The sequence below is a fragment of the Glycine soja genome, chromosome 5, assembly GCF_004193775.1.
Source record: "Glycine soja cultivar W05 chromosome 5, ASM419377v2, whole genome shotgun sequence".
Taxonomy (NCBI): Eukaryota; Viridiplantae; Streptophyta; class Magnoliopsida; order Fabales; family Fabaceae; genus Glycine; species Glycine soja.
Genome location: NC_041006.1, coordinates 42,164,894 through 42,180,411, shown reverse-complemented (window position 1 = coordinate 42,180,411; position 15,518 = coordinate 42,164,894). Strand labels below are relative to the sequence as shown.

The 15,518-nt window shown below is 28.5% G+C and overlaps 1 protein-coding gene across 1 annotated transcript; it reads right to left on the bottom strand.

Annotated features, from left to right (window-relative positions):
- Positions 1–1,872: 1,872 nt before the first annotated feature.
- LOC114413514 (1-aminocyclopropane-1-carboxylate synthase 7-like) lies at positions 1,873–4,157 on the bottom strand. The gene is made up of 3 exons (XM_028377971.1): positions 3,725–4,157; positions 3,148–3,437; positions 1,873–3,032 (listed from the first exon to the last, which is right to left on the bottom strand). The coding sequence occupies exons 1-3, from the start codon at positions 3,899–3,901 to the stop codon at positions 2,177–2,179; spliced, it is 1,323 nt and encodes a 440-aa protein (XP_028233772.1). The 5' UTR covers positions 3,902–4,157; the 3' UTR covers positions 1,873–2,176.
- Positions 4,158–15,518: the final 11,361 nt, after the last annotated feature.

Genomic DNA, 15,518 nt, shown 5'->3' with positions numbered 1-15,518 from the left:
AATTAGTGATATATGATTGAACATCTATCCAAAAGGAATCCAGAAATCGCAAGTTTTATTTTAGGTGTTGAGAAAATATCAGCCAGAACGTACAACACAGCTCTTCTCTTGTAAATTGTTATCATTGTTGTTATGTTCACATTTATATGATCCATCTATGCTTATACAGGAACAGAAATAGAAAACAGAGAAACGATAAATGCAAAATTTAATTATATATATGATGTAAAAATAAAGAAAGAGATAAGAGAGATATGAGAAGCAAATTAACTGATATATTAGAGTCATTAACCTATTTTTTAATTTGATCACATATATTTATTATTCTCTAGTAAACAAGAAATGATCAAGTGTTATATATATATATATATATATATATAACTCATCTATAACATTATTTTATGTAAAAATATGAGAAAAATTAATAATGATTGAGATTAAATTATTAAAGTTTTCAATTAAAACCTAATATATTGTTAAATTTTGAAAAGTTTAACCAAGTAACAAACAAATTATAAAGATATTTTATCATATCGAATATTCTCCTATTATATGCAAAACATTCAGTTCAATATATATATATATATATATTTGAGAAGTTGAGATGTAAATAGAACATTATCAAAATCAAATCATTCTCTTAAAAGTAATCACTAAAATGATTAAGGAAGCCCCCAATGCCTCATTAATGAAGTATGTGCGAAAATTACAAATGTTGACGGTATTATATACACGTACACCTTTCTATAATAAATAGAACATGCGTTAGACCAGGTCCAACTAATTACGAATAACGTGTCTCATGCTAAACTTGGTGTTGTCAGCTCTTGCGTCATAGTTATAAATCTATCATTTCTCCACTACAAGTGTAGAAACTAAGGGTAAGAGTTTTGGAGGAGTAAAATCATATAGTATAGTTTAATATCAAATGTAAATTTTCCGTAAATGAAAGAGGTCACCGCTGCTAGTCATGTCGTATACAATAAGGAGTTGATATTGTTAGCTCAAAGTTTGGTGGTGAGAATAATAACATAATCAAGCTTTAAGTGAGTCAATCGCTAGCCTAATTGTGGGATCTCAATCGGACGGTATATGGAGTAGTAGACCATTAATTAATTGTTTGGAACATCACGCGCACACCCATAAAGCAAAGTATTATATGTTTATCCAATTAAGTATCCATAATCAAGTCAGATTATCCATAATTCCACATATAATAAGCATGACAATAACACGTAGACTTTGACATGAGAGTTGAATGACAAGTTTCCTTTTTTAAATGATGCAAATATTGACAAGAAGATAACAGCTATGTATACAAGGTTGGTTTGCTAGCTGTTGCGCGCAAACATACGCGCACACGTGTGTATAAACCTTTGATCACTCCGCAGCTATCTAATTAAGAGGACTTTTATCTAATATACAATAGAATTTTATAATAAACTCTATGCAAGAAAAGAACTACTAAAAAAAAATGTTAAAAACTGTGTAAAAATTGTTATATAATTGAAAGTTTGTTGTCCAAAAAAACAATAGTCAATGTACTGTGATGTTTTTATGAACAACTTTAGTTAAATAGACTTGTACACACAAACAGCGTTAAAATAAATAGTTACTATGATACTAAGGAAAACTTAAGTGTTTTGTTGCAGTTTTTTTACCACTTTAAATAGGACTTTAAATTCTTCTTTACTTCTCACTCACGATGCATCTTGTGAAAATTCAATAGATCATTTTTTTTATAAATTCAACATGTGTTATAAATTAAAATTAAGTTATTAAGTTTCAAGTTATCACCGAGTCAATAGTAAAATAAGTTTAAGCATAAAGAGAAATGGTGTGAGAGCTAACTAAGAGTATACATAATTTGGAGACAACATTTTTCATTAATAGATAGATTCACTTTAATCATACAAAAGGAGTTTCTAATTAAGTAATTAACTTGCTTGAGTTAAGCAAGCAAACAACAACTAGGACGCTTCACTACTTGAGGCAGTGAATATGCTCTTCTACAGTATACATGTGTTTTTTCCTTACATGAGTTTTGGGTTTTGTTGTTACCCAAAAATAAAGAATTTATCAAAATGGCCAGAACCATTTAATAAAAAAAAAAAACAATATAGTACTATAACAACAACAGCATTAATAGAACTTATCACGCACAGTAGTGCCATTATTACTCTTTCTTCATTCGTTCCATGAAGTTACGTATTCTCTCCAATGCCACCTCCAGCGTCTGCTCACTCATATTTGCAAAGCACACCCTGAACCAACCGGGTTCAGAACAATGGCAAGAAGACCCTGGAGAGATGTTGAGTTTCACTTCATGCAAAATCACATTCCAAAGCTCCAATTCTCCTTCCCTAGTTTGCTTCTCCAACAGTGGACTCAGATTCATCCAGCAAAACAACCCTGCATTCCCTTTCAAACACTCTATGCCAACACTTTCCAACCCTTCAATAATCATTTGGTACCTCTTCTTCAGCCTCTGTCTGTTGGTCTCAATGTAGTTTTCAGTGAACTTCTTATCAGACAACATAGAAGCCAAAAGGTGCTGTGTCTGTGAGGATATTAAGGTGAAACTCGACATCCTTCTCGCTGTGGTCACAACCTTATCATTGTATGAATAAATAGTTCCAACTCTGAAACCAGGAAGACCAAGGTCTTTGGAGAGGCTATAAACAATGTGAACCCTTTCTGCGTTCTTGTATTGGCGAGCTTCGAGGATTTCTGCTACACTCACGAACTCGGAGGAGGAAAACACCGAGCCTGAGTAGATTTCATCTGAGACAAGTTGGATGTTCTTGCGAGTCACGAAGTCAAGAAGCTCCTCCAGAACCGTGCGTTGAATTGTTGCACCTAAGGGGTTTGATGGGTTTGTGATCAACACTCCTCTCACTTTTGTGTTCTTTGCTTCTGCTTCTTTGTATGCAGCCTCCAAAGCTTGAGGAGTGATTTGGAAGTTGTTGGAGCTGTCACAATGGATTGGAACTATGTTCACCCCAGTTCTCCACCTTAAATCTCTATCAAATCTGTAAAACAAAAGACCCATATATATCTTAGTTTAAGACTTTGATCACGTTAAAACTTTACGTACGTGAGACCATGTATATAATTTTTTTTAAGGTATAATTAATCAGTTCTTACCCTGGATAGTAAGGGGTTGGAACAAGTAGAGCATCTCCTGGGTTAGCAAGAATGAAGGTTAAGAGTTCATTGGCTGCAGTTGCGCCTGCAGTGAGTACCACTCTATCTGGGTCAAATTTCGCTCTCCCTCCTCTTATTTGTTCCATGAAGCTTGCCATTGCTGTTCTGAATGATTTAAGTCCATGATAGTCTTGGAACAAAGCGTTCTCTCTGAAACCAGGAGCTCCTTTTCCCCATGTTGAGGCCTCTGAGTGTTCCTCCAAGTATTTTTCCAGCAAATCAAATGAAACCTGATGGGTACAATTAATATAAGAAGATTAGTAAGATGCACTCTATAAATAATTCATCTACTCTTATACTATATATATTCAAATATATATATATATATATATATATATATATATGTGTGTGTGTGTGTGTGTGTGTGTGTGTGTGTGTGTGTGTGTGTGTGTGTGTGTGTGTGTGTGTGTGTGTGTGTGTGTGTGTGTGTGTGTGTGTGTGTGTGTGTGTGTGTGTGTGTGTGTGTGTGTGTGTGTGTGTGTGTGTGTGTGTGTGTGTGTGTGTGTTAATTAATTACTTGATTTTCTGCCAATCCCATTTGTATAACTCCGGAGGAGTTTGTTAATTCATCATAAGGGTTCTCATCATAGGCTTTCCACCCAGCAAAATAGGGGGAGTGTTCTCCATGAGTTTCTGAAACTGCAATTCTTGAAAGCTCCACACTAGGTTGCTCTTGCTCAATCTTGATACCCATAATTAATAACTACTTAAAACTCTTTCAGAGAAAAAAAGGGGGTTGATGAGAAAATTAAAGGGTAACGGAAAGAGAAAGAAATTGAGAGATGTGATAAGTTGGGAAAGAAAAATAAAGTATACGTCAACAGTAGTGCAAAATTAAAAATGATAATCCTTGGATTGCCGAGTGGCCTTTATAGGAAGCAAAAAAAGCTTATGTTAGTGAGAGAGCAAGTAGTGAGAAAAGGATGCAAGAGAGAAACTAGAGAAAGCTGAAAAAGGAAGCCGTTGATTGAGAGTGTGGAAACCCGCTCTATTTATAGGCTTTGAGCTTATGCAAAAAAACATTAAAAAAATTATATAGAAATATTAAATTATTGATAGCAAATCGGAGCTTTACCTTGGAGGTTTTAACACAGAGAGACGTGACTTGTGACAACTGTACATGATGCCAGATCACACGGAAAATATATGGTTGTTGTTTTGGGGGGTTGGATTTCTTGCCATTATAGTTCCCTCTTCCTCTTTATATGTCGGTTTAATAGAGAAGTGTTTTAATACCATTTGTAATGTGACTATATTTTATAGGCGGTTTTGTTGTTTATTAAATTAAAAGTGGTTGAGCTCTCAAATAAGAATTTTCATCTCTCAATCTATATATATGTATGAATAATTATAAAAAAAGAAGAAGAAAAGTACGAAAATTCCTTTGGGAATCAATACCAAATTAACCATTGATTTCATTAACATCTGAATATGTTGTAGTACATTTCAGGATTTCCTAGAGTAGTTAAGTTTTAATGGCCTGACAATTGACAGAGATATATCAAGTAATTGAAAAGATTGAACAAGATTTTGATGTGCAAGAGCAGCTTAACTGGATAAAAGAGAAGCTCTTCCGAGATCTTCTGACCCTACCACTAGAGCCGTACGCATTTGACTGAGGGGCACATGAGAGAAAGAGCCAACAATAACAAACAACAGAATTTAACGACTACTTTCTAAGTTTTTAACATCATTTCACTTTCATTCAACAGCTTAAGATAGTTGTGTGCATAATTAGAAGCGATTTATGTAATGATTGGTTGATTTGTAAGGTTATCTTTTCGGTTAAAGAGAACGGCCAATTAGCTAATGGTCACACTACTATATGAGATATGAAATGAAATATCGCATATGAACAAACTCTCCTACATATACATTGGAATTAACACATAATAATAATAAGACAATGACCATGCTATTCTATATTCATTCACCTACTGCTACATGTTTCCATTAATTTCCTTTTAATCATACTAAAATATTTGCATTAGATTTAAATTTAACTCAAAAAGGAGAAAAAATAACTCGATTATAATATTTGAGCTAGTGTATGACTAATTAATTAATTTTTATATATTACTTACAGCCAATATATTTGCATCAAAATTAAAAATTCGGAATTTTTAATTTGCTATAGCTTAATTCATCTAAAATAATTAAGTTGCATCCAACACAGACACATATTCTTGATAAATAGCACAATCGTATGAACTTATCATTATTATCAAGAGCCGATTTGACGCCTTATGATCATTCAACTAATAATTAAGGAAAGTAAGAAGGTAATCTATGGTTGGATTCTTTCGAAATGTATAAATTAACAAATAATGCGCAAAAACAAATTTTATTTAATTACTAATAGTATCCTATTTATAGTCCAATCATACTATAACTAAGCTCTAGAACCCATGCTAATAATTAAATGCAAGGAACTTAAGTGAATAATTGTCATCTGCATCCAAGATTAATTACTTAAGTATGATTTGACTTAATAAAATGGTTAGGTACGCTAGAAGTGCGTGCGCACCATATATAAAACAGTGTGCATTATCTTTGCTCTCCGATTATTACTCTATTACTCTCCCGCACTCTCTCTCATTATATATACCAGTATAAATTTAATTACTCATTTCAATCCTATATTTTTATCATTTATATTTTATAATTTTTATAGTTTTAAATTAATTTTTTAGTTTTTATAATTTATATTTTAATTTTTTTTAGTCTCTATAGTTTAAAAGTTATTATTTTAATTTTTATAATTTGTATTTTAAACTTTTTTAATTTTTAGAGTTTGAAAATAATCTTTTTAATTTCGATATTTTATATTTTAATTCTTTCTTAATCTTTAATATTAAAATATGAGTAATATTATCGATTACAATTAACTATAAAAATGTTAATAAATAATTCATAACTAATTTATTATAAGATAATTTGTAATAAAAAAATAGTTGATAATCTATAATTAATTTGTAACTAATTATTTTATATATATTTTGTAATAAGAATTAAAAGGTAATTAAAATATAAATTATAAGGATTAAAAAAATCACTTTCAAATTATAAGAACTAAAATAAAATTAAAATATAAATTATAACAACTAAAAATATCACTTTTAAACTATATAAACAAAAGAAATTAAAATATATACTATATAAACTAAAAAAAAAACTATTTTTCAACTATAAAGATTAAAAAATACAAATCGGACCAAATAATAATGTAACCTATTATATATTATTAGTTGGATCTGTTTGTATAATCTTATCATCGGATCAATATTATCTGCTTGTATATATAATTTGTATAAGTTTTGCCTTGTATCATATGCATGCACAACAAGGTTTAGAAGTTGGGAATATAAGATATTTGTCGAGATCATGTTGTTTTTGTGGATTTCAACTAACTGGTCACTTGAACTATTAACAAGCATCGATCAGGCTAATAAGATTGGAAAAAAAGAAAAAGAAAAGGGGAAAGCAGTTAAGGTGATAGGATAGGAAATGATGAGAAGAATATGCTCCCCTATAAACAAATTAAAGGACGTGAAGCTAGACATGATGAATATCCATGTGCTAGAGAAGATCAACCCTAGATCTGCAGTTATTATTGTGAATCTTAATGCAAGAAAGAGAACGTGACTGGAGGGATCATATGACGACTGTGCGGCGACTTCAGCCTGTAGGGTAGAGACAGACAAGTATCGAACAAAGGGCTCACAAGATATGGAAATTCGTTATTTTTTTTTCATATATGGTGGTGTTGTAGTTCTAGACAATTACATCTATGTTTTCTTAGTATAGTCATTTCATTTCTCCAAATTAAATTCAGCATTATTGGCTGGATAGCATTGAGAGTGGTCTATCTTAATTTGCTGAATAAATTATAAAACAATATAACCCTTAGGCTTTCGGTTAGAACCTACATAATAAATAGATGACAAAAACATTATCTCTATAGAAGAAATAAGAAGATCTAGATGGCGAACTTGTCACTTAAACTAAAAAATATATCACTTTGAAATATGAAGATGTGTGAAAATGACTAGTAGTCTATTGTCCATGAAGGAAGTTTACAAGACTACTTCACTTGGCTCTCTCCTCCGACACCAAGTACTTTTTCTAAAGTCTAGAAAATCCACGAGTACGTGAGATAGGGGATCTTTTCTTAATTGTTAACAGCTAAGAGTGTCAACTCAAAGTGAAGGCCCAGGATCATGTCACTTGATGTGAACGTTATTCACTTGAACTAATAAAAACTAAAAGGACATATATTTGAAATAAATTAATTAATTAAAAATACATGTTGCAAGCTGTTTAATTTGCTGTATACTGCTTGGCTAATTAATCAGTACGTAAATATTCCGTACAAAATAAATAAAAAATAGAAATATGTTTTTTAAATATCATACAAATATATGTAATTATTTATTTCTCTCTTATTTACTCTCTTTTTTTGCATTCAGTGATTAGCATTTGTTTTGAGATTTTCATGTCTAGAATTTAATGAAATACAAGATGTTTGGAAAATTTAAAGAAAACAAGAAACTGTAATAAGTAATGAACTAAAATAAAAAGGTAAAAAATAAAATAGAAAGATACATCTCACTATTTTACCTGATTATTTAATAGAGAAAGAGAAAGAACTCCTACCAAAAGTCAATGTCATTTTCTTCTTAATTTCCCATTTAAAGGGACAAAATTTAGGGTAGCAAAATTCAGCGAGGGTCCTATAGTCCCTCCGTCGCATTTCATTCTTTCTGCATAAAATTTGTAGTATTACTCGATCTTCACAATTTTATTGATGGTCATTCGTCCAGATCAACTCTAAAACTGAAAAGAAAGAAGAAAAAAGAGCATAAAAAAGAGCACGCACGTAGGCAATTATATGCGTGGCTGAAATTTTTTGTAATTTATGCAAGTATATGTTAAGCACATGGAATCGGAGTTTCAAAATGGAATTAAACAATGAAAATATAATTAATTATCTAGAATTCTTTAAAGTTGAAATTACAATTCTAAAAACTACTTCAATGGGATTTTAGTATAATTAAAGCAAATATTTCATTTCTTTATTTATACCATTTGAATCATAATTTTTAACCTCACTTTCATACTGTAAAATTGGTCTTTTTTTTATTTGACCATCACCATTATACAATCAAATTTTTATTACTATTAACTAATTATTATTCACTATTATCACTGTTACTTCTACCATTAAATATTATTATTATCATCAACAACAAAATCTCATCTCATCTCACCACTATCATTTTTACTATTGTTATCATTTTTATTATGATTGTCACCTACCATGCATTACCATGTTACTTGTACCATCAATTGTTATTTTTTATCCTATTTTCAATATTATTGTTGTGAGATTCACATGTAGATTTATAATTTTTTACCTAAATCCAATATAATCTTATGCATAACTATCCTAAAATTACTAGATGTGTCGAAATAGAATTGAAATTTAACTTAGAACTAAAATTATATGCTCTTACCTATATTATTCTAGAAACTGTCCGGTCACCGATCACACTTGCATGTGTTGATTTCTTGTGCAATATAGATCACTTTATTTTTCTCATTTTTTATTGTTGGCTGCAATTGCTGTTTTTTTTATTTTTCTTTTACTTTTGCTGCACTTGCTCCCTCTCTTACTTTTTTCTATGACCGTGCTTTGCACGATGGAATTGATCTAGTTTTTTTTTTTTTTACAACCCAAATATAACAATTATGATTTTGAACAAATTCGAATTATATCCCAAAATGGAATTACTATTTTGAAATATAATTTCAATTCATCGCCCAAAAGAACCTAGAAGAGAAATAAATTTTGCATTAAAATGGTACTGAGACAGAGATATCATGAAAGGAATCACTCCAAGTCTCCAATTGGTGGTAGAATGAAAGAAATCTAATTACATTCAGCTGATTATCGAGTAATTTATAACCCAAAATAGATGAGAGACATCGCTTATATACAAGTGCTGATCTAAGCTAGCTATCAATTGATCTAAATATTGATTAAGGCAAAAAAAAAAAAAAAACGTGTTGTATTGATCCTATATATATGTAGCAAAAGAGGAATCCGATCCTTAACGTCTGGCTTTGCTAAGGTTTCATTGGTGAACTACAAATTGAGTCATAATAGCAGCATATATGGTCATTGCTTGAGACCAAAAATGATACCATGTTAAGTGAAAGCTGTAAAAACAATAATAGCACTTGTTTTATGTTTAGGTGCAAGAAGTAAGGTCATGAAACCACACACAGATTCGTGATATTAGCTAATAGTACGTGGGAGCAAGAGAGAAAACGGTAGCAATTAGGAAATCTATGAAATTGCAAAGAAATTATTGCATAGTGTGAAAAAGCCTCTTAAAGAAGTATTCCAATACCATGTTAAGTGGTATCAAGAGAAATTTTTTAAGGGAAACATTAAAATTTGTGGTAGAATGAGAAAATGTTAATTTCATTCAACTAAATATAACACAACATGGGAGTCATCGCTTATATATAAGTGTTAGTCCAAGCGAGTAAAGTACATAAATAAACTACAGCCGACTAACTACACTCTAAGTACATCTATTCATCTAACAAACTTCCAATTATTGATCTCTAATCAATTTGGATAACTATCAACCATTTCATTATCTGGTAACATTTTGCAGGGTAAAGTTTTACAATTTTTGTTTACACTCATATTTATATTTTGAAAATTGATATATTTTGAAAAAAATATTATTTAATTTTATTATTTAAAAATAAATAATGTAAAATGAATTTTATAAAAATAATATATGTAAAATAACTATTAAAATTAATTTAAACACGTTAAAAACTTTTGTATAGCTTCTATATAAAAATACCAAATTATAGAAATTGATATATCACATACATTATAGGTATTTGGAAATATTCGTGAAATATGGAAAAAAATTGATTTAAAAAATTTTAATATTATTTTACGAATATTAAAATAAAGATTAAAATGTAAGAGATTCATGCATTTAAATTTTATTTTTTTAATTAAAATATTAAAAATTAATTTAATTAATATATTATTTTGAAAATAACTTATAGATATCGTATGATATTTACTTTTATTTAATAAATTTGAGTAGTATTTAAATTAACTGAGAAAATTATTATTTTTATTAAATATTTAATTAAAAAATTAATTTGATTCAATATAGAAATTCATAAAACATGTAAGCAAAATGAGGAAAACATGTAGTCACTTGATAATGAGTTTTTGCATATAGATTATTTATTTCCTTTATAGACAAAAGATTATTGTTGATAATTTGTAACTAAAACTGAATACAAGTGTCTCAAGAGATGGCCACAAATAAGAAGAATAGTTGTAGATAATATTGGGCACAAATCACTAAAGAAAACGTCAAACAAACGAATCAGGCCCCAAGGATGATCATGAAGAGATTATTTCGTTTTCAATAATAAAAATTTGAATTTATAGTTTAAAAGTGATATATTGCAACAACAAAATGGACTAACAGTAGGTATGAGTTTTGTATATCACCAATATGATCAAGAATGCTTATTTCAACAGGTATTTCAGTATTTTTAAAAGAATTATTGATTAATATTTTGTAGTGTTAAAATTATTATGTGTTATAATTTTTTTTGGAGATTAAATATTAAATATTTTCATTTGAAAAAAAAAAATTGATTACATTCATTATCTTCTTACAGTATCAATGTTTCCTCATTTCACTAAATGAAAATACTAAAAGATAAAGATAAATTTGAAAAAAAAAACATTTTATTTTTCGAAGGAATAAATAATATAAAACAAACTAAAAATTATAAAGAGATAATATTTTTTCAAGACAAGGAAAGAGATATTATTTTGATTATCCATACAGATATAGGTAAGAAAAAATCTAAATCCTCCTTAACATTTTTCTACTGTCTTTAAATGGTAAGTATAAAATGTTTTTATATTTTTATGAGATTAAAATGTTTTAGTATCTGAAAGACTAACGAGATCCAACATGGTAGATAATTATATTTCTTAAGTGTGATGATAAAAGTTTAATTTTTTGGTAGCGCTTATAGAAGATTTTGTTAGGAAAGATAAAAATTATTTCAATAATGTTTATATCTCAATAGTTAGTCTGGTAACATTTAGGTATAAAGATATTAAATGATATCATATGAAAAAAAAGGTTTTATATCTTACTATTTTCCATCTTAATTTCCTTATATCCTTTTCTACATTACTCTCTGTGTTAACAATTGGAAAGGAATTCATGGAAGATGTAGTTCCAATGGTGACACGGCTCGAAGGAATCTTTGTTCTAATCATGATAGGGTATTATGTCTAACAGAGAGATAAGTACAGAATATTGAGTAGGTCGGACGTTAAATACACTGACTTGCATTGGCCTTGTCATATTAATATTCAACTTTCTATTTTTTTCCCCACCCTACCTTCCGTATCCTCCATTTTTATGTCATTATAATATTCCATTTATATTATATAGTATTTAAAGTTTGAAGTAGTAGTAGTAGTATATCCATTTGCATATGTTTATTTTACATGCACTGCAGATTCCTACCGCGTTCGTACACACGTTTTTGAGAATAAAAGTCCAAGTATGGCCTTCAAATCTGCACGGACACGCATACCATTTAATTTGTCTCTGACACTGTCTCTGTACATGTTAAGTTCTCAACTACGTACGCACCGTTGCTTGTTTGAGAAAGCCTATATCCAACTTCTTTTCGCGGAAACACAAGCGCATTAGTGTATCCGCATTTTTCTTATATTATTATATTTTATTCTACAAAAATTTATATATTAAAATAATATCTCTTTATTATATATAAATTGATGTATATATTAGTTTTAGTGTAATATGTTTTGTAATGTATATATAATTTTATTTTTTACACGGATTTTTTATATATTTATTAATTTTTCTTATTTTTTTCTTTATCATATATCTTATTTTAAAATATATAACAAAATCCATAGAATTGAAATATATATATCGTAAGAGCAAATATAATTAAATATCAAATTAAGAAGAAAAATATTCAACACATAACATAATAATGTTATCATTTTAATATTTTATAAATAGAATGATATTCAAGTATGTATCACAAATGGTTTGATCGAATATGTATAAATGAATATGTTTTTACAAATATAATATATTAATTTATCATATTATCATAACAAATCAGAGATGTAAAAAGTAAAATTATGTACACATTACAAAACATATTAAACTAAAAATAATATGCATACCAATTTACATATAATAAAAGATGTTATTTCAATATATAAATTTTTGTATAATAAAATATAACAGTCTTCTACTTACACAATTACGCTTTATATACAGTAATAGTTACAATTTTTGGTATTAATAATTATGTCAAGCAACCTTTTCTAAATACCTATAAATAAATTGAAAAAACTTCATGGTATAAACTAAGAAATAAAAACCCATATGATATAACTATTGTTGCGCGTAACACTATATACATCTATGAGGTGTTGGTAAGTAAATGATGGGAGGTCAAGTGTCGTGCTAGGTGGAAGGGGAACAAAGACATGAGAAGAATTCCTAAATAGGAGGTGGCTTGGTGGAAGCATGTTTCTTGCAAAGACTTTGGTTATTACGTCTTTCTTTTTTCTTTGGAGAGGAAGATTATTGTTATATAAATACTTTTTTTCTTTTCTTTTGGGATTTGTACGGTATATTTTGTGTGTTAACATGTTATAAGGAATAATGACTTTGTTGCTTGATATTTATTTAGTGTGTTGTGTGATAAATATTCATTAACCTGAGACATCTTTTGTGATTTTTATAATCTTTGTTTCTTTTGAAAACCTTAAAAATATCTTTAAATGAATTCACCCGACATTAAACAATTTTTATCAGACAATAAAGAGAATTAAAAAAAAATGGAGCAAAAAGAGAATTAATTATGCAATCCTCCCTTTACAACAACTTGGAATAAAAAAAAAAACTCAAAATTTTGAAATTAAAAAGCAAAATTATCCCAAAATCTCATAAACCTCTTTGAATTCGATGATTCATCAATTGTTCTTAAATCTCTCAACCTAAAACCACATAATATGAAAAAAAATCAAAAAATGGGAATGAGTTGAATTTGAAAAAATTAACAAAAGAAAAAGACAAAAGGTTAAAAGCAAAATAAAACCATCACTTAAGTAGTAATTGGAAGGAGATTTTAGGTAAGTGTGACAAAGGTAATAGTTAAATTTTATGGGAGAGGTAAGAGTTACATTAGGAATGGTGAGATAATGGTAATCAAAATTTTTTATATGTAACACCATGATAATGGGAACCAAAAGACAAGAGTGTGCAATTACCAAATATCAGAAGATGAGTAGTGAATAGTTTTTCAGTTTTCAAGCATTGTTTCAACAAATTGAAAACTATAAATTTAGGCATCACTCACATAGAATAATGTATAAGATTCTCATGATATTTGAGGATAAATATCTCTAAAAAAAGTGGAGACCAAGCAGAAGATATTCCTTATCTATTGTTATATATTTGTAAAAATAACTTATGTTTTTAAGATTTTTTTTTATAAAGTTGTTGAAAATTTTTAAAATAATTTTTATGGTGAAAGTTATAATATAATATGTTATGTGATTAATTTATTAAATAAATACTTAATTAAAGTATTTATCCAAATATATACGGTACGGATTATACATTATTTCTTGGGTTAGTTTCTTAATAGTTATTGCTTTAACTGTAAGGCGATAAATGTGACCCATTTTGACTCAATCATTAATGCTTCAACGTCTTTAAGATCACATCTAAAATGTTTCGCGTGGCCCTCTTTCTTGCACCCCCTTGCCTGTGTTTTTAAATCCTTTCTACTATTATGTTTTATTAAAAAGCAAATGAGAAAACAATGAAAAAATTGAAAAAAAAAACTTACATTGTTGAATGAAGGGGAGCAAAACATGAGAAGAAAAACATAAATGTAACACTCTTTTATTTGATTAAAAAATTAAGATAACAGAAAATATATATTTATAATAGATAATTTTTAGACTAGCAAAATTCTTAATTTAATCATAGTTTCTCTTATTTTGTCCTTCCTAGAGGGGGAAAGTAAATCACATAGATTCTACCATTTTATTTTCTGTCTCGTGTGTTTTTACCTACAACCATTTTAGCATGATGCAATTTTTTATTTTATTTTTCTACATCTTACTTATCTCCATATATTTTCTCTGAAATCAAACAATATGCTTGTCTTTTATCCATTTTCAATACATAATGAGTTTTACATGCCATCCCTACAGTTAAAAAAAAAAAAACATTGCCATCCTTGGTTGCTGTTGGGTAATGTTACTAATGTATGTTTAAGAAATTTTCCTTAGAAATAATTTTTTATTTTAAATTTAACGAAAAAAATAAATAAATTAGTATTTCTTCTTTAGGACGTGGTCACAGTGTTGGTGCCGGAACTTCTTCTTCAGCGATCTCAGTGTCTCATTTCATTTTCTGTTGCTTCGTCAAATATGGACCCATGAAAAACATTTGGATTTTCGAGGAAGATGCAAATCTCATCTTTTTTGTTTTTGGCAGAGATTATTTGTAAATTAACGTCCTTTTTGTCATAGAAGTAAAAATAAATAAATAAAATGTGAGAAAAGAAAAAAAATAAAAATAATGAAAAAAGTATAAAGAGAGTGAAAATACTAAGATTGTTTGGTAAAAATAAAAAATAAAAAAAGATAAAAGAGATGAAATATTTGAATAAAGTGGTTAGGTAGGTAGAAAATATTTTCATTATTTTATTTTCAATATTTTTATTTATTGTTATTACTATTATTATTTCATTTTATTTTTATTATTTCTAGGATTAATATTATTTTTAATTATGATAATTTTGTATTATTATTATTACATAAGAATAAGAATTAGGAGGGAGGGGTGGCGTTTGAATAAATAAATAATTATATAACTGATTATGCTTTCTAAAAAAAAATAAAAACTGATTCTGCAAATTTTCATCTTATGAAAAGTTGAAAACACGCGGGTGGATGCTGCGCAATTTTTTTATTCGGTAACTTTTAACGTTCCTCTCATTGTTACTGTTCATTTTAGCACCTTCGACCTTATTTTTTGGTGCATTTTATGTGTTGAGGGACTTACCTCTTCTTACTTTCACCTCACTTTTATTCCTACTAAAGGGTGCGTAAACAGTGATTGAATTTATAAGAAATTATTAAATTTAATAATTTTATATCTTTTCAATCG